Below are 26,106 nucleotides of genomic sequence, written 5' to 3'. Positions count from 1 at the left end.
CATCTCAATATTCTTTTTTCATAGTTTAAATATAAAATACAATATTCTCCCCAAAAGATACTGCACATGATTGCAATATCTGTCGCATGATCTGGGTCAATATTTGTCCCTTCCACTAATTTCATTGCCATAATAGCCCAGGATAAGTGTCCAGCAATAGGGAATATGTTACAAGTTGCTACGTATGTATTGTGTTTTATAGGAAAAATGTGAGTAATATTATGTGATTACATAATCAACCTGATGTCATTCATGTGGATGAGGCAGGGTGCTAAGTTTACATGAAAAACTTAAATTTGGGAGATGCTGAATTTTGAGGGCTTGTTCTTATAGCTGAAGTTTTTATATAAGCTGGTAAAACAGCATGGATTGAAACTTGTTTGTCCAATTGGTTAATATCTCAATTTCTAATGAAATGTGAGGAAGCAGAAGGAACTGTGAAGTAGGGAGACAAAATACAAGAAAATATGTTTGCAAATTTTTATTTCTTTGATTTTTTTTTTTTAAGGTTTGCAAAACTTTTAGAAAGAGCTGTCCCTGAATTTAATCACAAATCTCCCATTCACTTAAGTGGCAGCACAAACAGCAGAATATCCGTTTAAGAAACTTTTGTTTTTGTATGGGTGAGTAGTGACACCTGAATATTATTAAAATACATAGTTATGTTCTATTGTGTTTAATCCAGAACATTAAAACAGTTCAAGTAGGAACGGGTTTATTTTTTCACTTTTGAAACATTGGAGCAGAATGCTAAATAAAACATTACCATTTTAATTATAATAATTTATTTATAGTAAATTAAATATGTTGTTGTAGCTTCCTACAAGTACAATATTATCAGATGAATAATAATTCTACATTTTGAAGCCCTGTGTATTTAACTTGCTTTTCTCAACCAATAGTCTCTTTTGTAAAGAGAATTAAATATTAAAGTTGCCTTCAGGTTCAGTTGCCTGTTGTTAGAGAAGTGACCAATATCCTGGGTATTGTAATTAAATGTAAAAGAAGAGATATTTTGACTATCTGTAAACTACTTTACTGATACAAACAAAAAAATAAAGCTTTTATTGCTGTTCAATCAATCTTGACACATCAGTATTTCACTTAAAAACTAACTCTGATGCTCAGAGTTGGAGTTTATTGTGACCTGGGTTGTTGGCAAGGAATATACGCACACGCGCACATGCACACGTGAACATGCACAAAAGATATGTGGAGGAGAATAAAGGATAGAGAGAAGGGATCTTGGTGTGAATCATTTTTTGTCATTCATTGTATACATTTTATATGGCCTGGGGGAAAGTTCACGTGTAACTTGAAAAAGATAGTTGACTAAAATGACAAATTACATTGAGTAATCTTTGTACTACAATAATTTTATGAGCTAGATAATGACATTTTTTAAATCTCAGAATATACAAATGTAAAAATTAATATAAGTAATTTTTCTGTAGAACTGATTCAGTACAGATATTTTAGCACTTAAATTTAAAGTAATAAAGAAAACAAAGGCTAGAACATATTAGATAAAAGTTGCTGTAAAAATCCAATATCTAAACAAGAAAGCAAGTGTACTTTTTTTCTATTTAAGCTGCTTCTCACATACAGCCTGATTCAAAGCCCGTTGAAATCAATGGGAGTTCAGTGGGCTTTGGATCAAGCCCACAGTTCCTTAATTTGTGCACAGGGCAGGTAGGATTTCATGTGTGATATAAATAATTAAAGCATCATTGACATATAGTTAGATTACCATATAGCTTCATACTTTACTAGACAGGTGAGCACTACACTAAATTGCATGAGCTCCAAAAATAATTTGCCTGAAATTACAAATTCTAAATTTTGTGTGTGTGTGTGTGTGTGTGTGTATTTTTAAACTGTTTCTTTGTTTTGTAGTTTTATATATCTGAAGAGTTACATTTTTATTTGCTTAATTATATTTTTAAAGATGCTTATATATTTTTATAAGGAGAATCATAGTTTATTTGAAACTGCTTTTTATAACAAGTGTTTTAATAAGAAACATTATATTTGAGAGAGAGGCCCTAATTTTCATGTTTTAAGACAACTCAGCTAAAATAAGGTAAGTTTGTAATTTAATATAATGCTAATTAATAATCAAAATGTATTTAATTTAATATTTTCATGATACTGTTGTAAACCGAATATAACTTCTTTAACATTAACTTTCATAGCCGGTAAACGCATTGTCATAATACCAACTTTGTGGTAAGACATTTGAGGGTTTTTTTAATATGTAGAACGAGTGTTATTACATTAATTACCGTACCTGCCTTTCAGCCATTATTTTACATTGTTTACAAGCTGAGGATATATGAAGTTAGTGAAATAAAATATGTGAATTTGATCTGTTTACAGAAAGTATTTTAAGTAAAAAATACACCATCTTTCTGCTCTATTTTTACCCTCACTGGTAATTTGCCAATATTTTTTTCTTTTACATTTTTCATGGTACTATTATTGTCTGTTTGGATTGTTAATTAGAATTTAAGTGAATACGTATTTTGAATGAAAAGAATTCCATGCATGAATGTAATAAAGACCATATCTTACACATAACGTAGTAAGATGCTGCTTATTTTTTTTCTTTCCAAGGAGCACAATTAGTTAGCACTTGAACTATGAAAAACTAATTTAGGGATTAATCCAATTCTCATTATTCATAGTATACTAAACTGTTAGTGATCATGCCTTCACAAAAACGTGGGGAAAAATCAAAATACAATTTTAACACAATACAGTTTTACTTATTTTATTATTGCTTTTTTAATAGTATTAAAAGAAAAATATTTTAACTTAATATCGTCAGTCCATGTACAAGCATTTTAAGACCCTTTACACGTATGCAAATTGATACGATAAAGATAATTTCAAAAGTTCCATGTTGGTATTAAATCACATTAATAATTAAATAGTCTTTCTGGAGCTCAAGTTTCAGTCTTTTGGTAAGGTTAGATACTATGCTTTCTTTACTTGAGGATGATGTCATCAGATACTGTGTATCCATAGAGAGCTGCACAGCTCAGAGTTTTTTTATATTCTTTCTTGAGTACTGCTTGAATACTGATTAGTTTAATACTAGGCCTACTGTATTATGGAACAAACTACTTTAGATTATAGGTTTACTTCTGTTTCAGGGCTCATGCTGAATAGATCAAAATCACCTTTGAGGCTGACAGGGCTAGGTCTGAGCACTATAAATACATTAAGGATATAAGCATTTTCAGTTGTTTTGTTTTAATTTTAAATATAAGAGGTGCATAATACTTGAAAATATGCTTTGCTTTTAGGATGAAGTCATTGCAGTTAACTCGGATGAAACTATTTCATACTCTTTGTCTGTCCCATGTGGGGCCACTGATCAGCTGATCAGAAACCCACTAAGCAGCACAGAAACAGTTGCAGACTTAGCAAGTAAGATTCCACTTCCCTTCTGCTGGTGACATCCATGTTCTGTCTGCATATTTAAATGTTGAAAGACACAAGACAGTTGTCTATGTGCTTTTCATGCAGGACACTTTAAAAAATGTAGCTGTCCAGTTGCCCTAGGCCTGTGTAATTTTGGGCCATTTGGCCTTTTCACTTTGCTTGCTCCTGTCTCCTTTGCTTTATGTAGCTTTCTGATAAGAAGTGGAAAAAAAAATCCAACTAAATAGATGGATAGCATACCAGAGGATTGATTAATGCAAAGTCTGTGGCCAGTGAGGCAACAGTTTATAACTTCATAAAACATGAGGCCCCCCCGACTTTGCATGTATCATGGATCAGAGACCTGGTTGAGTGATGCTTCTGAACCAGTAGTTGGTTTTGGCTAGGCACTTGGTGCAGCGTGAGCCAAAGAAGGATCATCATGGAGTGTGTGTTGCTGTGCTGCATACATCGAGCCTGAAATGTTAGAGGTTTTCTGATGCTTCTCTGGATCTTGATCTTTGTCAATCTGGGTAATGACCTTGGTACAACAAAAAAAGATGGCTATGGTTGTGTTTGGCTGATGATCTCCTCCTAATTGTGGATGAAGGTCAAGTATCCTATCTGATGTTATTACATCTGTTGGCTTCCTTCAGTATTGTTGACAAAGAGGTTTTGTTGGCTTATTTGTGAACCATAGTGGGGTGAGAAGGCTGCTCTTGATAGTTTAGTTAGTGGATACTCTCACAGGGTGGTAGTGGGCTACTTCTCAAATACGAAGGTGCTCTCATGTGGATTTTCAGGAGTCCATCTTGTTGTCCCACTTTTTCAACAAGTATTCGGTCATTAGGAGGGTTAGTGTGAGTGAACACATGGATTGGAGTATATTTAGTATTCTGATGATTGTCTCCGTCTCAACTGAATCTTCCATTGTGCATTATTAACTGTCTGTGGGAGACTGAAATATGGAAGAGGGAAAGTTGGTGGAGATACAATCCAGACAAGATGGAAATTATTTTGGTTGGTTGAGGGAAGCAACCAGAAGATACGTCAGGAAATAATATCAGCCTCCTTTGATTGAGAATTATGTGTGTACTATTTTGTGGGTTGAGTTTGCAAGCTTAGAGTCAGGTTTAAACTCCCAACTGCTGTTAGAAGAGCAGGAGCAGCTACAGTTAGGTTGACTTTTTCCACATCTGCTGTTCAAAAGTGTATACACTTGTTTCTTATGTATTCCATGCTTTTGTTACCTCAAGACTAGGCTAGTGCAATGTATTCTACGTGAGGCTGCATATTAAATCCGTCTAGTAACGGAAACTAAGGCAAAATTCAATAGTCCTCTTGTTAAGTGATGTCATTTCATGAGCATATTAAGCTAGTACTCTATGGGCTTGTCTACCTGGGTGGAGGGAGGGGGGTTACTGCACACTAACTTGAGTTTGTATGTATCGAAATGGCCTTTGTATGCACAACACAAATCCTTACAAAGCACAGTAACTCCCTACTAACTGTGCAATCTGTACTACACTTTCAAAGTGTAATAAATTCGTTGCAAATTGAGCTAGTGCAAATTAAGTGTTTGAGTTTACGGAATGCTCCTTCACACTACCTTATCAGTCCTCCAATTGCTATGCCACACTGCTTTGTGTGCTGCCGTGACCAACTTGTCTTTTTACCTGTGTGCCCTCCACTGCTCCAGGTCAAATTGACCAGTTCTCCCCTCCCTCTTTAAAAGCTGGCATGGGGCCAGGGTTCTGTACCTTTGCTCCAAGATCTGAATACATCAGTATTACAATGGTATTATTATGGCAGTGCTAAACAATACTTATGCATCCAATCGAAGCAGTGCAGAGATTTTGCCAACAGGAGAGAAACTATTTCTTGCCATCAAACACCACAATAAAGATGTGTTCATAGATTTTTGCGAAGTAGTTGGCTGTGAAGAGTCACAGCTGGGACACTAATCGGTGCCACATGAACAGTAAAGAGCTTAGAATCCTTTACATGAAAACCAGGGATGCAAATCAAACCAATAGTGCCTCTGTATCCTGTTCATTTTATGAGGAGCTGGACAGGGTTATTTTTAGGCGCACCACTATCAAACCCAGCTCGTGTGGACAGTGCTGACATTGTCACTGCCAGCACCGAGGAGATTGTGGATCCTAAGAGAGACTAAAATTCAGAGGAGGATGAGATCTTCCTGAACAGCCAGACTCTTTTCTCCAACAAAACTCTGAGTGAGCCCATGCAGTTACCCCAGCCAGATACTCAGTCCAGGACACAGGATGATGATCCTTTTAAGGGGAGCGCACCATGTAAGTATCTATCGTCATAATAATTATTATTATTTATTATGCTTTATAGCTGTGGTAACTTACTGTGCCTGGTGACAGCTGCCTTTTGTGGTGGATGTGAGCTAGGAGCCTTTGTGAGCGTCTAGTCCCAGTCTCCCTCACCCAGTGCGGTCTCCCTTTCTTCTCCCTTCCCACCAAACACATTTCAGAATGGCAACTCTGCCAGGTATTCAGCTTTTAATTCTTACTGACATCCTGAACATTGATTGTTTACAGTCCAATGGGATGACGGTGTAAGGCTTGAGGTTGTTAGTATACGAGGGAGGTGTTATGGGGGGGGGAGGAAAACGGGGGTGGAGGCAAGAGTAGAGAGCATAGTAAAGTTGTTAAGCATGTGCTTAAAATAGTAGCACATATACACAGATGAAAACAGGACAAGAAGAGAAGCAGCAGTGGCAGCTATTTGCAGGATAGTCCACCAGGTGATGAGGCTGTACGACAGGCCAGAAGTTGAATCTTCTAAATGGGTTACAATCTGGGTGGAGAGTTGGACCTTCACATGCCTTTAGCAGTGTTCTTATGAATGGCAGACACAGAGGCAGCAGCAAGGACCACTTTAGCCAGCAGCTCCTTTGCTATTTGGACAGGGGTATTGCCCGAATATAGATTGCCACACCACCAAGGAAGTGCTGTCATTCCAGTGAAGATGCGGCCGGGCAAATGAATGTCACCCAGAGTGAAGGAGTCTGTAATCTGTAGACACATGGAGGAGTTGGCTGGACACAGTAGTGGGCCGTAGTAATTTGATGCACTGGTGATAAAACACCACTGTGTGGCAGACACTTGAACAGCAGTCTCAGCATCCAGGAGAGGAAGGATAGTAACAACCACAGAAGAAGTAGTATTCAAAGGGCGGAGGGTAGAACAAGAGCAAATAATATAGTCAGCAGTTTCTGTACAACAGTCCGAAGTTGTTATGAGCATGCCGCCACTGGGAGAGGGAGATATAAAGCCAGAAAGTCCTATTAGATAGACAGTGTTGTTAGACACTTAACCAATAGATTTAAAATAAAAAGAGGAAGGAAAAACATGGGTGAGGATAACAAAAGGATATGCAAGAAGAAAATCAAAAGACAGGGTGGAAGACGTTTCAGGGGGTTGAGGGGAGGCAACAATTAACTGAGCAGATATATTTGCCGAGTTTGTAAGGGCAGAGGAAGAGAGGGTGTGGGAGGGGGGGAAAACCAAGGCATATATCTAACATATTGAACAAATCACAAACTTGTTGGTTCTGGACACTTTGTGATCAGTGTGAATACCAGTGAGACATGGTATGCCCGATTTGCAGATCAATAAGGTTTAATGTGCAAGGTTTTCTATAAATATACTAGTTAGATACAAAGCCTAAAATTAACTACAATATATCATACTCACTAAGCCTGGAGAGCTAAGCAGTCACTCAGAAGCTGTATACAGGAATGGCTTTCTTCAGGGACCCCGCCAGGGAGTCAGTGGCCTCTGGTCCAACCGGCAGCACCTCCCGTGGAGTCCGGTGTTGATGAGCTCTCTCCTTTGTCTAAGTGGTAACTACTTATACCCTTCCATAAACAACCTAATTATCTCTCTCATTATCATATATGCTAATTACCTACATTGGGTTTCCACCCTTAACTACATTCCATTCTCACCATAATAATTGGGGTCATCAAAACAACATCTGGTGATAGGAGGGGCGGAGTAAAAGTATGCCCCTTGGCAAAAAAACATAGATAACAGTGATGGGAACAACAAGTTATCCTTGAACGTCTGGACGTTCAAGGATAACTTGTTGTTCCCATCACCGTTATCTATGTGCAGCTGCAAGCATACAGTATCTGTATTTTGTCTTATTATGTGCTATGCTATGCAGAAACTGAGACATCTATACTATTATTCAGTCTCTGCCAACTGAAAGATGTTGTGTTACAGGGGTCAGAATAGCCAAGCAAGCAACTGAATGCTATGTTAAGCCTGTAGAACAGAGGTCAAGCAACTCAAATTGTACTGGGCCTCCAACAAAGCTAACATATCACAAGCATGTCCCTTAGATTGGGATATAGTCATATTGAATATGATATCGGAGGATTTTTTAATTACTGTATAGAATCCATCCATGACTGCATCAATAGCAGTGAAAGAGTATAATAAGCTAGCATTGGTGTATTTTAGGACCTCGGTAGTCTGGCTTTTAACCCAGGTATTGTAAGATCTATCTGCACTGGCATTAAGCGAGTTTATCATGGAATTTGAGCTTCCAAATAGTCCCCCAATGTCACCTAAGATGCCTTGCTTTTGTCTTTTTACTGCATGGGTGCGAACAGTATATTGGTGCACTAGTAACTTTAACTGTTCTTGTAGTCATTGTAAAGAATTAGGGTGGTCAAAACATACATTTTGTAATGGTACAGTAAACTTAGACAAATCATATTTAACTTTAACAGAAACCATAATTACATCATGTAGAAGTGTCTTATTAGATCCTAAATGGATAATACCATCAGGAGGGGTGGAGTGGAGCACAGAGCAGAGTGGTGGAGGGGATATAACCACAGGTAGTCAAGTTATAGCATCTTACATCTGAACATCCCAGGCGTCTGACTGGGTTTGAACAGTGTTCTTGGCAATACCATCCCTTCATTCCAGGTTCCCATAGCAAAGGTGAAACTTCTGTCCATCCTGCTTCTAGAAGTATTCTTTTTCCAAAAACAAGTTTTATACTGTTTTCAAACTTGTATCTACAAATACAGGTATAGTTTCCCAGACTGGTGGACCGACTAAATATTCTGAACATCAATGGTATCGTCGAAGACAATAGAGAAAGTGAGGTTGGTCCTCTCGAGGAGGAGGGCCTTGAAGAGTTGTTTCCTTGTATTATGTTCTGAAAATGGAACACATTCGGCTGGGCCAGGTGGATACCCTATAGTGTGGATGGGCAGGCAGTCCTTAGGGTTGAAGTTGCAGGTAGAGTTGTATCTGGCATATTTACATGCATGTAGTCGTATTCCGCTTACGGGGGTGGGTAGAAGGGATGAGACTATGTTATAATCTGAGGGGTGAATGGGCCCAGGAATTATGGTGGGTCCCTTCCCAGAAGGTGGGGTAGTAAGCCACACATCGGGTTTTCTTACCCACTCGCCGTCTCCCCCTTTGGGAAGTTGCATGTACTGGCCAGCCTTGAGGCAGGTGTCTTGCGTAATTTGGTCTACGGGTGGGTCCCAGGAGTATGTGGCATTGAGGCCCAGGAGAAAGATCATTAGGAGGAACTACATTTTCACTTGAAAAGACAAAATTAGTGCACAGAACGCATATTAGGTAAAATTATTTATACAGCTTAATTCTGATTTTGTGAACCCATGTTGGGATTCCTTGTACCTTCACAGATGTATCTGTATAGGCCAATACCATATGCAGACCCGAGTATTTTGGTTGGAGTACACCAGGATTGCATGTTCTTATCATGACCTGATCTCCCTCCTGTACGTCCACCCAGGAGAGGGATTCTGGGGAGTCCAGAGTTTCCTGTCTGTCTTTTGATAGTCAGTCTCAAAGACTGCGAAACTTCATTTAAACGTTTGATGTATTCCTGTGCAATATCAGAAACCAGAGGGAGAGGAGCCATACACATCCTTCCCCCAAAGACATGGTCATTCCAGTAATGAGTTTGAAGGGTGAGACTCCTGTAATGGCATTAGGAGTTGCCCTCATCGAGAGGAGAGCCGTGGGTAGTTGAGCCACCCTACTAGTTCCTTGTGAAAGTAAGGCTTTTGTGATTTTCTTTTTCAGTGTCTGATTGGCTCGTTCCACTAGAGTGGAATGGACAGTGAAATTTTTGTTTAATGCCTAGAGCAGAGCAGACTGACTTCATGATTCGTCCTGTAAAGTGGGTTCCCTGGTCATTCCACGGAACATGGTAAGCCCCATCAAGGGCAGAATTCATGGGCCACTGTGCTGGCATCATTTTTAGAGGTAGGAAAAGCTTCAATCCATTAAAGTATGTAGATAATTGATCATATCTCACTTATGGGTTCGATTTGTCAAACAGGACAGGAACTGTAAGGCTTGAGGTTGTTTTCAGCTAACAAGTTGTAGATTGAAACTCATTTAAATGGCTAACAAGCATACCTGAGCCTCAAGGACAATGGCTAATGTAAACAGCCGATGGCTCAGGAAGCCAGATGTCCTCTTAGTGATTCTAATTCCAATGAGAACAGCACATTTGCTTTTAGAATTTCTGTCTCATCTGCCACCTATCTGTAAGGAACCCCCTTCTTCCTCCACCCTACCCCCACCCCGAGTGTAGCCCTAGGATCCTTGCTGTAAGTGGAGTGATTAAAATGTCTCTGCATGTATGTAAAGACCATTATCACTGCTGTTCTCTCCAGGTGGGACAATGTCTGTATTTGTAAGTGAATAAATAAAAAATTTAAAACATCTACTTATTTCTTTTTCCTTGCCTGCATTTCTCCTTACTTGGTGAATGCTGACCCCCTGCCCCCCCAGCAATCCTATTTGCATACCCAAAATGGCCCCCATATACCATGGCCCTAACACTTCTCCCTTTGGACAGTAGATTCAAATAATGAAACCCCGTAGTTGTGCAAAGTTTAAAAGTTTATTGAAATTATTGGTGCAGGAATAAAGGGTAGGTTAGATTTCACAATTTACACGAGGTATATGTAGATACAGGGATTATATACCCATACAGCTATTTAGGCTATTGCTCCCAGCTGAGGCATATCAGGTACCCTTTTCAACATTGCAGTCAGAGTTTTGTACACAAAAGAAGTTTAGGTTAGTTTTGTTTTTAGTTTAGTTAGTGTACGAGAGGAATATATAGGTAAAGGGATTGCACAGATGTACAACTTTTAAGGCCACCAATTCAGGTATATCAAGTACCATTTTCCACACTGCAATCAAGCAGGCAAATGTTACATCATAACATTTCATATGCATATTGCATAGAAAAAAGACTGGGAACCGTTAAGGCTTCAAACAATCAATGCAAAACCCAATCTGTTTCTCACCGCATGTTCTTTCTGTCTGCAAAGGAGATAAAGCAGAATTGAAAGGCAAAGAACTGCTCTATTTTGGTACGGATGTTCCATGGTAAGGCAGCCTAGTCATTGCCACCAGCATAGCTAGGTGCACACTTCCATTCTTGCAGCATTTCTAGGGAAGATCATCTTGGTGAACAACATCACAGCATATTTTGCTGGTCTGCCCTAAGTCCCTTTTCTGCCTTCTAGTCACCCATATCAATGTAACATCATCAAGAGTCAAGACTGCCTAAAAAGGTACAGAAGGGATTACTGTCCAGCCCCTTGTTACACCCCAGCCGTTGTCTACACCCACCATCCAGACATTTAACGCAAAGCTATGGCATACGCTGCAAGACCCAACCTAGGATACACACATACTCTACTGATCCACATCACTCATCCATATACTTATTGCAAAACTGTAGCATGAGCTATAAGATTTAACCCAGGAAACACATACTCACTCACCTCCCCATATATCCCTAAAACTATGAGGTGTACAGTAGGACACATATGCATAAGAGGAGCAAGGATGAACACGACTTACCCTCTTTGATGCCATAAGAACAGCCACATTTGGGCTAGATGGATCATTGGTCTGACCAATATCCTGACTTCTGACAGTGGCCAATGCCAGGTACTTCAGAGGGAATGAACAGAACAGGTAATCATCAAGTGATCCATCCCCTGTTGCCTATTCTCAGCTTCCAGTAAATAGAGGCTAGGGACACTTAAGAGCATGGTTTTGCCTCCCTGACCATCCTGGCTAATAGCCATTGATGGGCCTAGCCTCCATTAACTTATCTAGTTCTTTTTTTAATCCTGTTATAATCTTGGCCTTCACAACATCTTCTGGCAAAGAGTTCCACTGGTTGAGTATGTGTTCTGTGAAGAAATACTTCTTTTTGTTTGTTTTTAAACCTGCTGCCTATTAATTTTATTTGGTGATCCCTCGTTATGAGAAGGGGTAAATGACAGTTGCTTACTTTCTTTCTCCACACCAGTCAAGATTTAGAGACCTCTATCATATCTCCACTTAGTTGTCTCTTTTCCAAGCTGAAAAGTCCCAGTCTTATTAAACTGTCCTCATATAGAAGCTGTTCCATACCCCTAATCATTTTTGTTGCCCTTTTCTGTACCTTTCCCAATTCCAATATATCTTTTTTGAGATGGGATGACCAGATCTGCATGCAGTATTCAAGATGTGTGTGTACCATGTATTTATATAGAGGCAATATGATATTTTCTGTCTTATTATCTATCCCTTTCCTAATGATTCCCAACATTGTTATCTTTTCTGACTGCCGCTGCACATTGAGTGGATGTTTTCAGAGGACTATCCACAATGACTTCAAGATCTCTTTCTTGAGTGGTAACAGCTAATTTAGACCCCGTCATTTTATGTCTTCCAAGAGTGGGATGAATCTCCATATGAAATTCAGAAATAGAGGGAAAACTTTCCTTCTATTAAACAGTACTAATCTGAACAACAACTGCTTGTTGGTTTTTTATCCCTTCCCCCAGCTATTTCACCTGATTTGGTGAGACCCTTAAGGTCAGGCTCTTTGTCAACAGAGAGTGTTTGGCAAATCTGAGAGGGAAGAAGTGGATGTCAGAAGAGATGTTTCGAGTTCACCTGATAGACATACTCTGAATCTATATTTAAAATGCTGCAGAGGTATCACTTCAGTGTAAATGCTCACTACAGGAACAGGAGTGGTTCTCCTCACTGTAATTCTCCCTATCTGCTCAAGAGAAATTATTTGTATTGCTTATGGGAGGTACATGTTAACTATCCTAACCAATTCATTAGGGAATATTGAGAAAGGAAAACCTTATTAGTGATGAACAATTAGCTAACTGGTATTTCCCTCAGTGTTTAACAAAAATTATGGTAAACTGGTAGTGTGTTGAATCATGTAGACAAATTTCCTTTCTTAGTGGAATGTGACTGATTTTCACTATTGTGTAAAAGCAAATGTATCATTATTGTATTCTTTGTTAATTAATATAATAGCATCTTATCAGGAATATGCCCAAGACTTAATGGCTGGGCAAAAGACTTGTTAATTTGAGGTCAGTGGCATCACATCCTAATCGAGGCACATGTTGTTCAAAACAATCTTGTTCAATGTCTGATTTTCCATGTATGTTTCTTTTACATTATCACTACCAATATTAGATCCTGATACAGCAATATTTGAGAAATTGGTTACTGTCCATTCAATAGGTTACGTAAAAGATGGTACCTAGATTTACCTCAACTATTGGTGGTATCACACAGCAACACAAACCTGGAGAGCATCGCACACGTCTTCTAGTTCCATTAAGGGATATCAGTGCATGTGCTGATGCAATGGTTTTTGACATTGCAACTCCAGTTTGTGGCCACAATGGTTCAGGTCAATACAATGGAACAGAGAAACTAGCCGCTCCTGTCTCCTGCCCAAGTGAAGCTTACCAGTTGATCACGACCAGCTATAAAGGTAACCTACAAGATGAATGGACAGTATTGTGTAGTAAGTGATTACAAGGAATTCATGTATGGAGGCCTGACTTGAAACGTCATTACTCCAAATTTTGTTTTACTCTTAATCTATGTAATACTGAGGATAACACTATAATAATGCTAATCCCAGTTTTTAAAAATGAATCTATTATCCAAAATGATTTTTAACATGCATATTAATCCGTTCACTTTAAATTTAAAAACCTTTCTAGACAAAAAAGACGTATATTAATAAGATTAGCAATGATATGCACAAGGCAGAACAAGCCTTGAATGACCTTATCCATGATGGGTATCTTAAAATTCTAATTTCTCGCTTGGATAGAAGTTGCATTTAAAACTTTAGTTGTGGTTCAAGGTGTATTAATTTTAGCTTTGTTAATTTTGTATTGCCACTTGTCCCTGAGTGGCATTGAGCCCTGGTCAATGTACTGAGGTCGATGCAGTGTAAGGGTAGACGCCATGTTACCTATTTAACCCTAACAGTCCTCAAGCAACGGTCCCACAATGCCCAATACTGAATGTTCTCAATTGTGAACTCCATTGCCCAGGGGTCATGGAGAACAGAAGGTCTCCCCCAGTGCCCTTCTTTTAAAGCCCCATGAATTTTTGAAATGCCTTTTCCTGATTGTCCATCTTTGTGAGAATATCTAGCAGCTCTCCTTTGTAGTGGACAACTGACCATGCTGGCTACATATTCCAGATCTGCTCCAGCTTGGAGTAGACAGGAGAAATTAGATCTCCTGCGCCTGTGGGGAGAAGAGATTGCAAGTACAGCTATAGGCGAGCTGTAGAAATGTGGACATCTATGAGCAGATTGCACAGGGGATGCTGGAGAAGGAGTACAACAGGGATCATCGGCAGTGCTGCGTGAAAGTGAAGGAACAGTATCAGGCATATCAGAAGGTCAGGGAGGCCAACAGTTGATCTGGTGCTGAGCTGCAGACCTGCTGCTTTTATAAAGAGCTACATGCCATACTTGGCAGAGACCCTACCACCACCCTGCTCACCACCGTGGATACCGGCAAGGAGATCAAGACACAGGCCCCTGGCATGTACAGTGAGGAGGACGGAGGATATGCGACCAGCGAGTCCCAGTTGGGCTGCGAGCTAGGACCTGCTTGAAATTCCACCTCTGTCCAGTCAGTCCCAGTAGTTGAGGATGGGTGAGCTAGATGCAGGGGAAGAAACCTCGGGTAAGTGTGTAAATGTATTTCCCATTACAGTGATGTACTGGTGACTCCTCCAACTTAACAGGATATAGCTATTGACTTTTCATTAATTGACTTATACTAGAAGAGGTAATAATACAACAAAAAGAGGTAGGGTTGTTTTCCGCTTTTATTTCCCCATAGAGTTAGACGGGGGAGGGACTATGCAGAGCAGCTTGTTTATATACACAAGGATGTCCCTTGAATCCTCTGAGATATCTCGATGAAACTTTTGTGGCAGTACTCTGTAATCCTCTCCCAAAGGTTTCTAGAGATGGCAGCCTTATTTCTTCCTTCATGGTAGGATGCTTTCCTGTGCCAGTTGGCGATAACTTCAGTGGACACCATTGCAGTAAACAGCATACAGGTCCAGTCGGCTTTGGTCATTAGCAGTTGTGCTCTCTGTGCCTTTGTTACCTCCAGAGTGAGCTATCTGCTAAAATCACTACCTTCTATGGAAAATGGTGCCAATATTCAGTGCAAATGTCCTATACTCATAGTTTTATGCAACTGAACAATTCCTTTGGTGTGCCATGCTCACCAGGGTGTGTACTGTGGGTGGTGCTGTGCACAAGCACTCCAAAGCTGGAGTGTCACTTAGCATGTCTTGTTAAAAACTTTAGGGGAGCAAGGGAAGGGAGTTCTGAATCTTAACTTTTGCTTTTTATTGTGACTATACTGACAATGGTACCTCTGTGTGTTTTATCTGTAGCTATTGCTGTTGTGGCTTTGAAAGGTTCCCTCTTGAAACTCGTGAAATGCCTGGGTCATTTAAGGAGGAAAAAGACGATGACTCAGGATGACATGTTCAGGGAAATCATGCAAGCAAATGCTGCATCGTACTGTCTGCGCGGGGCATGGAGGGTGAATACTGCAGACTGTATGGAGGAGGACAGAACAAACAGAAGAAATGTGCAGAAAAAGGAGAGGAAGATGCACTAGAACATATTGGGGCTTCTGTGGCAGCGAATGAAGTTGATGCAGACTCTTGTCTACCCACAAGTTCAACAATCACAGGCTCATCTCCTTTTGCAGTCCCTGGAAAACTCCATTACTGCACCTCTCTACACTCCCTCTTAGCAATCCATGTGTGGCATCAGGGGCCACATCCCTACCCCTGCCCCACTACACTCTGGGGGACATTAAGGACAATTACAGCTTCACATACACTTATCTGTGGTTGATGTATATGTAGGTAAAATGGACATGAATGTTCTTTCCCCTTGTAATGTGCTGTTCCATTAATTTATTAAGTTTTTAATGATTTTGCTTTTAAATTGCGGAATTTTCTTTGCACTGGTTTTGTTATTCAATAAAATTTCATTATTTGGAAAATAATTTGTATTTATTAGTTCCCAACATATGCTGCAGAATGCCTAGCAGTACTGAAAGCATCCACTTACGTGTTATTGTGCACTTTCATACACTGAGGTTCAGTTACAAACACAGTGTAAGAATCATAAACATACAGCAAGCACCTCAGAATTAGTGGGTGTATTGACCGTGTTATATTCATGGTGTACATATGTGTACAGCAAGCACCACACAATTTCTAACAGACCCCAAAACAGCAGGACCAGGGAGAGCACAATACACCACACCTCATTACTGTGGCTCACTGTTACAGTGCTCTTTCAAAGCCTACCTGATCTGTAGAGATGCACATTGAGCCCTTCTGATAGCCATTGCGACTGCCTGTTCAAAGTCAGCTGACAGTTCCTCCAAGTCCATCCTCTACCCTGGTGGCAACTTTTTCCCTGTTGCTTCACAGATATTTTGCAGGGCACAGCAGTCAATTATACCCATTGGGATGTTTTTTTCACTGAGATCCAGTCTTGTGAGTAAACAAGTGTCCTTTCAATCTACCAAAAGCACATTCATCTGTCATTCTGCACATGCTGATCTAGTAGTTGAATCTTTACTTGGTTGCTGTTGAGGTGGCTGGTGTAGAACTTCATGAATCAGGGGAGCTGGGTCCCCTAGATCATGATCGGCGTTTCAACATTGCCAATAGAAACAAAGTCGCTTCTTGTAGCTTTCTGAATGGTCCTATATTCTTAAAGTTCTGAGCATTGTGCACCTTCCTTTACCAGCCAATATTGATGTAGAATTGTCCCCAGTAATCCACCAACACTTGTATAACCATAGAAGAGTGGCCCTTATTGTACACTTTGACAAGGTGGTCTAGTGCCAGAATAGGGGTATGGGTGCCATGCTGTTGCTCCACCATGGTTCAGGAACCCCATTGCAGCAAATCCATCTACTATGTCCTGCACATTGCTGAGAGTCTCAGTCTGATGTAGCAGGAGATGATAAATAGCCTTGTGTGCTTGCATGTGAACAGCCTCCACAGTGCATTTTCCAACTCCAGAATGATTTCCCACTTACCAATAGCAATCCGGCATTGCAAATTTCTGCAGTGCAATCACCATGCACTTCTCCACTTTCTGTGCAGCTGTCATTCTGATGCCTTTGCATCGGAGGGCTGTGGTGACCTCTGCACACAGATCCAGGAATGTGGCTTTGCACATCTGAAAGTTCTGCAGCCACTGCTCGTCATCCCAAGCCTGAGTTATGATGCGTTCCCACAAGTTAGACCTTGTTTCTCTGGTCTTGAAGAGGCACTCCACTGTTTATAGCCTGCTCTATGAACACCTCCAACAAACTTGAATTGGTTCTTGCTATATCCCACAGCAATCTGCCCTCCAACAAATTGTTTTTCTTGTGGCTTTACAAATAACCAAGTATTACTTTACAAATAATCAAGTATTTTGTGCTTGAAACACTCATGACAATAGTTCAGAGGTGTACAGGCTCCATGGGCCTGTCAGAGATGGCAGACAGTGAGGAAGACTGCACGGATTTGTGAGATTTTTAATAAAGATGCAAAAATTATGGGATTTAGATGACATTTATGGGATGGAGACAGTTGCACACTGGAAAGTTGACCTTGCTTCCGGTCACTCCTGTGCCATTTGTTTCTGCCTCAGCATGCATTGCCAAAGCTTCACAAAAAACCATGCACTGGATGGTGGTGGGTTACCCACTCGGGTACTTACCCATGGTGCAGTGCACTGTGCATCGACACAAGCACTTCTGATGAGAATGCGCAGAGCTGATGCAAGGAGCCAACTATGCACACGCACAAGCTATCTGCTGACTGGCGGCTTTATGCTTTATGTGTTGGCAGAAGTTTGTAGTGTAGGCATGCTCTCAGTTACCAGTATTCTCCCAAATCTCATGTCAATCATGAGGAAGCTAGATGACATACGTTAGACATTCAGATGGTGGCGGCTTTTTTATCTTCGAAGAACAGACCCTTCAGAAACTTCCTGAGGCTTTTTAATTTTTTTTTTTTTGAGGAAAAGATTAGTTTTGTCCCCTAACACAGAGACTGTCTAAGTAGGTTTCAGGGTGTATAAGACCATGTTATGAGATCATGACAGTAGATATCCCTCCTAACCTTGGAGCCCATTCAATGTGCTGAATCCGTTTCAACAGCCTTGTTGAGAAAAACTCCTGTTGTTGACATCTGTAAGGAAGCTACATCTACATGCTGCTAGAGCAGAAGCTTTATTTGAAGTGGCTGTATTTCAGCCTGTATTGGATAGGACTATGAAACACCTACCTTCATAGTTGAATCATTGCTTGGGAGACACCTAAAATAGAGCATCTACAGAGACGACTGATCAAAGAAGTGGTTACTTGTCTGTACAGTGCTCCTGTCTGCTTCAGTCTAGGCTGGGTTCCATGGGGAACTGGATTGACAGTTGGTCCCACAGTACATGCCCTCAATAAAGGGCATGAGGATTTTTAGAGCCCGTGTTTGGACTAAGCGGACGCTGCTGGCAACAACAACAAAATCTCTGATTAAAGGTGAATTGGGTGCATGCGCAACTAGAGTGGAGCACTCTTAAAGACAACACATCTTGATGAACTCCACTTACTGCACAGGTAAGTAACCTCTTCTCTCAGAAAATAACTCATATGTTTGTAGTGTTCTTCATTAGATTAATCAGTCATAACATTCTGATTAATCCTACTTTGACTGTTGGTAGGTATGAGCTGGTTTTCTTGAAGTTCAGCATTGTCCCCCATTCCTATTCAATATAATCATTACAGAATTCAGGGCTCCTTTGGTACATGTACATTGTTCTGGAATTCCTGCATCATGGATGTACTTTTTTAGTGACAAGCTATATTTCCAATAAAAAAACATGTTTGTGCACACACTGATCAATATGAAATGAGTTAATTATTCTGTTTTAAATTTCTGGTAGACTAGTTGAAGTTCATGAAAGATGTGATGAAACATGTGTAACATGACTTGGTATAAAGCACAAATTAAAAATGATTCCATAGACGTTAAATAATAACTTTATTTTTGGCAAATCTGTGTGACGCCTCTTAAATAAGAACTAATTTAGGATGTGTTGGCTGACTATAAGAAAACATTTTTGCAGATGTCAATCAGTTGATCACTTTTAAATTTAACACCATATCCAAAATACATACAAACTGAAGTAGTATAATTTTATTTCCACAATATCTTGCATATATGTGAGGGATGGTGTGGATTTTTATTATTGAGCCATAATATTCTGAAATCTGTTGTAGATTTTTAGATTTTTTCCCTCTTTCTGTTTCTTTTAGTATCTCCTGAGGCAGTTGGATTTCTGTCAGCTGTTGGGGTGTTCATTATCCTGATGTTGCTTCTTTTTCTGTATATTAATAAGAAGATGTGTTTTGAAAATGTTGGTGGCTTTCCAGACCTTGATTCAGGATACAATGCAAGGAAAAATTCACAAGACAAACTTTGTAAGTATCTAAAATATATTCTACTCAATTTATTTCTGTAAAAGTTAGCACACACTTTCACAGAGTAGCACAAAATATTTAAATAATCACTTGAACCAAATGAGAAAGACCTGTTATATGTTATATGTATAGATGTATGGATGATTGGGAACTATCTGGAGGAAAGGCATTCTCTGCGACAGTTGGCCCACAGAAACTCTACAGGTCTTCATGGCTATACAACTAAAGAGATGGCCTTTGCTTATGAGAAGATACTTTTCCTTCCCCATGCTCCTTGATATTGAATGTATAATGCTAATTGAAACATTTCATGGTAGTCTATAATTGCCCTTCTCAAATAGATGTAGGTGAACAGCATTGTTGGGGGTTGCACCCAGTTAGTCCTCCAGTGTCCTTGCACAGGACAGTAGCTCATTCAGTCAGCCAGGGGAGAATTTTAAAGGAAATCACTCACCAGAAACCATAAGGATTTCTCTTCCCTGCCTAATAACTCATTTCTAGAGCTTGCCTATATGGAAGATAAGTTCCAGTAAGCCAAAGATAGTATCCAGACTGGGGGTTCTTTCTCTCCTGCTGGCTGTGAAACAAGAGTCTGTGGCCCAAAATATCTTACGTTGCTTAGAATGCAACAAATATTTTGAGATGAGGAAACCCTTTGAGGTATGTACTGTTGTGCAGCTATTATGTTAATCTACCATAGTTCATTGCAGTGTGAATTAATATAATAAAAGTACATAATTTAAAAGTATTTAAAACTTCTTCTTTGCAGGTGTAGAATAAAATACACATTTCCCCGTATTTTGTTGTATTTTTGAAAACAAAAACCCATTGTATTATGGCTAGTTGGTACTGAACTTTGATGAAAGACTACTTAATTTGCGATGGATATTGTTTTGAGCTAGTTGATCTTGTTTTCATTTCAAAGATTTTTTACTTCAGTTTATTTATTATTTCCTTCAGTACAAATATAATTTTGGGCAAGAACAAAGTGACTTCAGGTTATATAGTAGGCTTTTGAACAGCAAATCTAAATAAATATAAACTATAGTTTTTTGGGTGGGTGACAAATTCACAAAACGGAAGATCTTTTTTACCAAAAATAATTTGTTGATTAATAAAAAGAGATTGGACAAATGGCATTTTTTAAAAACTTTCAGCAAAATCTGAGCCTTCCTTCTGTGTCTTCTCTGGTTGATGCTCTTAGTAATGTTGTAGATGATCTAACCAGTGCTGTTGGAGAGGTCAGCTATACTGTAGCTGATACAGTCACAGAGCAGGTAACAAGCATGATAAACGGCCTTCGCACAGAAGATGAGAACTCTAGAATGCAGGAGGATAAATCTGTGTCTATTAAAGAGGAAAATACAACATCATTAGCAGATTCTAAGGAAACAAATATGAAGGAAAAAAGATGTGTTACAGAAGATAAACATAAGCAGACCCATTATTCTGATTCATTAGATTCTATAGAACAAGAGCTGAATCAAGTTAGAATGTCAGTTCATGTCCAGGACAAAAGACAAAATCAATTAAAACAGGAAGATGCTAAGAAACTTTTTAATAATATGGAAGTATCTGAGGATATGAAGAAAGTAGGAAGACACGTTAAAAGCAAAGGAGCCAGTGGAAATAAATACTTGGAAAATGAAAAAATTTTGAATGATGATAATCTGAATAGTAATACATTTATTAAAGAGCAGGCCTGTACAAATGGATCCAAGGACTCAGAAGCAAAATCAAATGAAGCACAAAAACAGAGATTATCAAAGTCAAATTTTAAAAAGGCACGCAGTGATCACCCTGATTGTGCTAATGAAGAAAAAGCAAAGAAATACAAAACTTTTTCTGATGGTAACGAACAAGCCATAGTGAAACATGAAGACAATGCAATAACCACATTTTCAAAAGAAGGTAAAAAGAGGAAGGAACCAGAAAAGGTTTCAAGAGAAGTAAGTAGCAAGAAGACACCAGAAAAAGGTGAGGTGTCTTTCATCACATTTTCTCCGTTAGGCTTTTCCTGCATCTTTTTTCTACATACTACTTTTACCTCATAATTTACAGACTTCACTAGAACAATTCTTCCCTTTAAATGGGATCACTTTACAGTATATTTTATTTTCTAGGTAATTTATTCTCTAATTGCAATGATATTTATTGAAAGACAGTTAATTTTTTTCTATAACTGGAGACTCAAAGATCTTGGCTTGTTTAGCCTAAGCAAAAGAAAACTGAGGGGGGTTATGATAGCCTTCTCTAAATACACTAGAGGAATAAATACCAGGGAGGGAGAGGAGTTATTTAGTGTAAGTGCCTGTGTGGACACAAGAATAAAGGGATATAAACTGACTATCAATAAGTTTAGGCTTCAAATTAGGCGAAGGTTGCTAACTATCAGAGGAGTGACGTTCTGGAACAGCCTTCCATGCTATGCTATTACTCATGATGAAATGCTTATCATTCATTCTAAATTTTCTTTTTTCCAATAAAAACTATTTTGCATTTTCTGAAGTGCTTTGTGTGGTTTCTGTTGAGTACTGGGAATTTTTCTCTAGGTCTTTGTTTGGCTCTAGAATGTTCTTAAAAATCTGTTTATTTCAATGGTCCTGGTCAGAATGTATAAGAGAACATTTAGTGCAGCAAGCTGTTCTATTGTTCAGGAACAGGTTAAAAGCCTCTGTGTTGCTCTTATTGCATATGGATCAGGACACAAATATATGGGTTTAAGATTTGAATTTATTTTTCTAACATTTTATTTACAATTACAATATTTTCTCAAAAACAAAAAAAATCCAGAATTAATTTTTATTTTATTCTTTGAAAGCTGTTCAAATTCTATCTGCACTTTTAAAAAGACTATGTAGAAAACAGCCTTTTGAGGTCTGCAAAAAACAGTCAAGATGGGAGTTTGGAGGCACATGACAAACAAAAACCTGAAGTTTTGCTATATTTGTACTGTGGTAGAAAATTTCCCAGAGTTTGTTTCCTGGTTAAATAACACAGTAATTTTAACATAGAATGATCACTGACAAGTGGTAATTAAGAAGTCTGTAGACATAAAAACTTGACATTTTACTTAATTGTTTCTATGACTTGTTTTAAGGAAGATTACAGTTTGACACAGAAAGAGATTTCTTATATGTGCTGTTGGTAAATATGCTTTGTGATATGTTTTAGTATACTAAGCTTATAAAATATGTACGTATGTGAGACTTTACGCAAATTATTGAGCCAATTTTCCTATTTGCAAGTAACTTACTTATAAGTATAAACTTCATCTTTGGATTCATTGCTGGTGAAAGACTTCAGATTGGGACAGCTTGAAAAATGAAGATCTATGTTTATCTACAGGGGAACAGTTGGGCAAATGTCTTACACACATTGCCCTGCTAGCATATTGCAACCATTATCTGGGGGAGGGGGAGGTAAGGATTTTCTTTAGAGATAGCAGGGGGTCATTCTTCAAGTCCTGTGCAGTTCATCACCTCTCTGCTGAATCTACCAGTTAGCACAAGCATACTGGTGAGTTTTTGATGTGGGAGATGGAATTGGAACCTATGAAATTGATTTCATATGAGCGCTAGACATAAAATGGAAAATACCTCTTAATCCCTATTTGAACTTGGATGGATTCAAACTGGTGACCTACAAGTGAACGATGCTGTGCTCGTTAGCAATATCCTAAGGCATCAACTCACCAAATAAATGCTAATTTAAAAAATGGTCATATATACATATTCTAAGCTAAACGGAGCTGTTAGCACCATATACAGTTACCGTTGCCTGACACTTCCCTTTATGAGACTCTATTCTCAGTTGCTTATAACTTTGCCAGAACTTCTGCTGTTTAGGCTGAAATTTTCCATGTTGTGTGTCTCTTGTTTTGTTAAAGGTTCAGCTAAAACACTTCAGCCATTTCCAGGAACGAGATTAGAGAAAAATAAATTGACCCAAGTTAAAAAAAAATAATTTTACAAGAGTTTCATTTAGATTCTTTTGCACCTCCCTGCTTTGGATCAACAGCTTGAAATTTCAGGGGTTGTCCTGGTGTAAGGGAAGTGCCTTTTGCTGTTTCTATGGAAAAACTGGCAGAATTAGATTAAGTTATGAACCCCTGGAAAAATTGCAATTTGTAAGTACTCAGTAGAGACTTGTTATAGTTTGTGAGCTAAATTCTCTGAAGATTTGGTCTGCACTGGGCATGCTTCATTTCAAGGCTCCAGAGGCCAAATAGGACTTTCCGAGCCATTGCTGCTCCTGAGTGCTGTGGGCTGTTTTGCGGTCAGGCATCAGAACTAAGAAGAGGGAGACTCTCTCCTCTGTAATTTCAGTGTTCCCACTACTGAGTCTCAGGGAGTGTAGAGACTGCAACTCGCTGGGTAGGGAGAATGGGACTGGGATGAGGAGCTCATGGGGTGGAGTTGTAGGTTGACTAGGAAAGAAGACCTGGTTTATGGCAATGGGCTAGTGGTGGGGACAGATGAAGGGGGAGGGGGGGTCGGGAAAGAGGCAGGACAGGGACAGGATAGAGGGAATGGATTAGAAGGGAACAGGCTTGAGGAGAAGAGGGGCAGAAGGATCTGTGAACACAAATCTCTTCAGAACCTGGAATGTCAGCAAATGTCTGTGAAATCCACTGGCAAAGTGTGTCCCTCATCCCCATCAGATAGCTGGTCCACACAGAAGATGAGAACTCCAACTGCTGCTGCCACTGAACTCAAGTGGCAAAGTTAGCTCAAGTGACAAATTGTGCTGTGAATCTAAGAATTTCAATTCTGCTGATGACTTACGTGGGTGTCAATGTGATTCTACATGCTGGAATTTCTGTATTTCAGTTGCTGAAATTGCTTTTTCAGAAACCTGGGAAGTTACACACAAAAAGCCTACATTGAAAGAACGTTAAGATTGCAAAAAATGTAGGAAATGCCAGTATTAAAAGTTGCCTGTGCAACCTTAATTTGGCCCACGTGTACATATGCATTATCATACAATCTTTAATTAGATGATCATGCTATTTTTTTTCCACAAGCCTCGTTTGATTCAGAGCACAGGATGGGCCATGCAGGGTTTTTTTTTTTTTAGTGAAAGAGGCTGTTGCTTTATTACTTCTCCTTCCGTTTGTTCCAGAAATTCGAAGATGTGTGGTGAATGAGGCAGAGACTTTGTAGTATGGAATTGCTTGCCTAGATACCACTAGAATGTCTCCTTTGTTTAAGAGATTTGCTCAAATTAGTCATTTCCCACATACACCAATTTAAATGATAAACTTTGTCTTAAATTGTAATCATAGTTCAGGAGGTTAGTGTGCCCTTAAGTTAGTTAGTTAGTGCATGTAGCCACAACCAGCCTATTTGTGCAGCTCAGCTGGGTATACTAAAATGTGCAGAAAGAGCTCCTTTCCTATGCAATTTAAGAACTCCACACTTGGGGAAGGCCTCATTCCAGTCTGACAGCATTCCTAAACTCCACTAGAAAAGAACTCCTCTACAGGATTTCCTTCAGCAAGATGCCTTTTCCATCTGTGAAGCCACCAAAGTGAGCAGGGGCATAGGGAAGGACTTTTGCTGACTGTATACAGTTCATGGGAGTAGCCAGGCAATGATCCTCCCGACTCAGGTTCTCCAGAGCCTGTCCCTTACCCTTTCAGAACTTATAAGATCCACACAAACCTTTGCTTCAGCTCCTGTGCAGTTTACAAAATTGGCCAGAACCTTCCCTTAATCCTTTTGCCCACCACAATAGTGGCAGTCCCCAGCAAACTGAAGGAATCTTCCCCCAGTCCTTGCATGCCATAAAAAGTCTGAGCCATAGTTATTCCTACTGATATGCAATCATTTAAGTTGCCAGCCAGTTCACTGTGAAACTAAGTCTGCTTGGAAGTATTATCCAGTTTATTCTTTGTTTGGTATGCACTTGAGGTAGAGTGCATAGGCTTATGCCCCACATAATTTCTTCTTAAAGCCTCATAATTACATGGCGTTATATTTCTGTATAGGGGTTATGTGGAACTTAAAGGTGGTGTAGATCTTGTACTGGCCCTCTGCACTGAGTGAATTTTTGTTTTAATGTGCATAGTGAAAAAAAGCAGTCTACTTCTGGTATGAATTTTTCAAATAAAACCAATTTTTTCTGTAACATGGCTATGCTTTGCTCCAAAGTGAAAGCTATTTTCCTGCTAAATTTCAATTTTTAAACTATAGCCATTTCAAATGGAGGATTTTTTTAAAAAACACACTAACTAAAACCTTACAGATTTTTTTAAAAATAGAAAAGGTTTATTTTTCACACCTCTCATTCTGAAAAGAGCTGAATCTTTTTGTTAAACGTAAAAACAAACAAACAAAAAAACCCCCTTCAAAAGTCACCAAGTTGGAAAATTTTAAACACAAGGGTGATGATTTCAGAAGTCATGACTGGATAAAAACAAGGTTGCATAAAAGTTTCTATTCTAACCTAACTATTGCCAGGTAGCTGCTATGAGAATCTGTATTAATTCCAGATATGAAGAAAATGGTCAGTTATTGCAAGTAAAATGAGACCTTGTATGTCCATTTTGATTTTATTGTAAATGAGCACTTTTCTACATCCTTCACATCTGTTGGTAGGTGCATATGTTGTAAAACTTCTGGTTTTAGCTACGAACATATTGGTCAACTTGTTAGATTTTCTTTAAAAATGTAGCAATAGTATTACTATATCATTTTTCCCCTTAGATGTTCTTAGTCTGAAATATTTTTAAGTAATTTTGTCATCTGTTTCGTTTTGACATC

General features: G+C 39.1%; 1 protein-coding gene across 4 annotated transcripts in view; it reads left to right on the top strand.

The window, feature by feature from the left end:
* The window catches only part of SYT14 (synaptotagmin 14), a 236,223-nt gene that overhangs the window by 113,442 nt on the left and 96,675 nt on the right, over positions 1-26,106 (top strand). For all 4 annotated transcript variants that reach the window (XM_067565415.1, XM_067565416.1, XM_067565417.1 and 1 more), the window contains one exon: positions 19,175-19,339. In XM_067565415.1, coding sequence (XP_067421516.1) covers positions 19,175-19,339 — 165 coding nt within the window. The remainder of the gene's footprint in view (positions 1-19,174; positions 19,340-26,106) is intronic.

This window comes from Emydura macquarii, unplaced genomic scaffold (genome assembly GCF_026122565.2).
Source record: "Emydura macquarii macquarii isolate MOO-44397 ecotype Brisbane River unplaced genomic scaffold, CSIRO-AGI_Emac_v2 contig_2676, whole genome shotgun sequence".
Taxonomy (NCBI): domain Eukaryota; kingdom Metazoa; phylum Chordata; order Testudines; family Chelidae; genus Emydura; species Emydura macquarii.
This window is presented reverse-complemented; position numbering and strand designations above follow the sequence as displayed.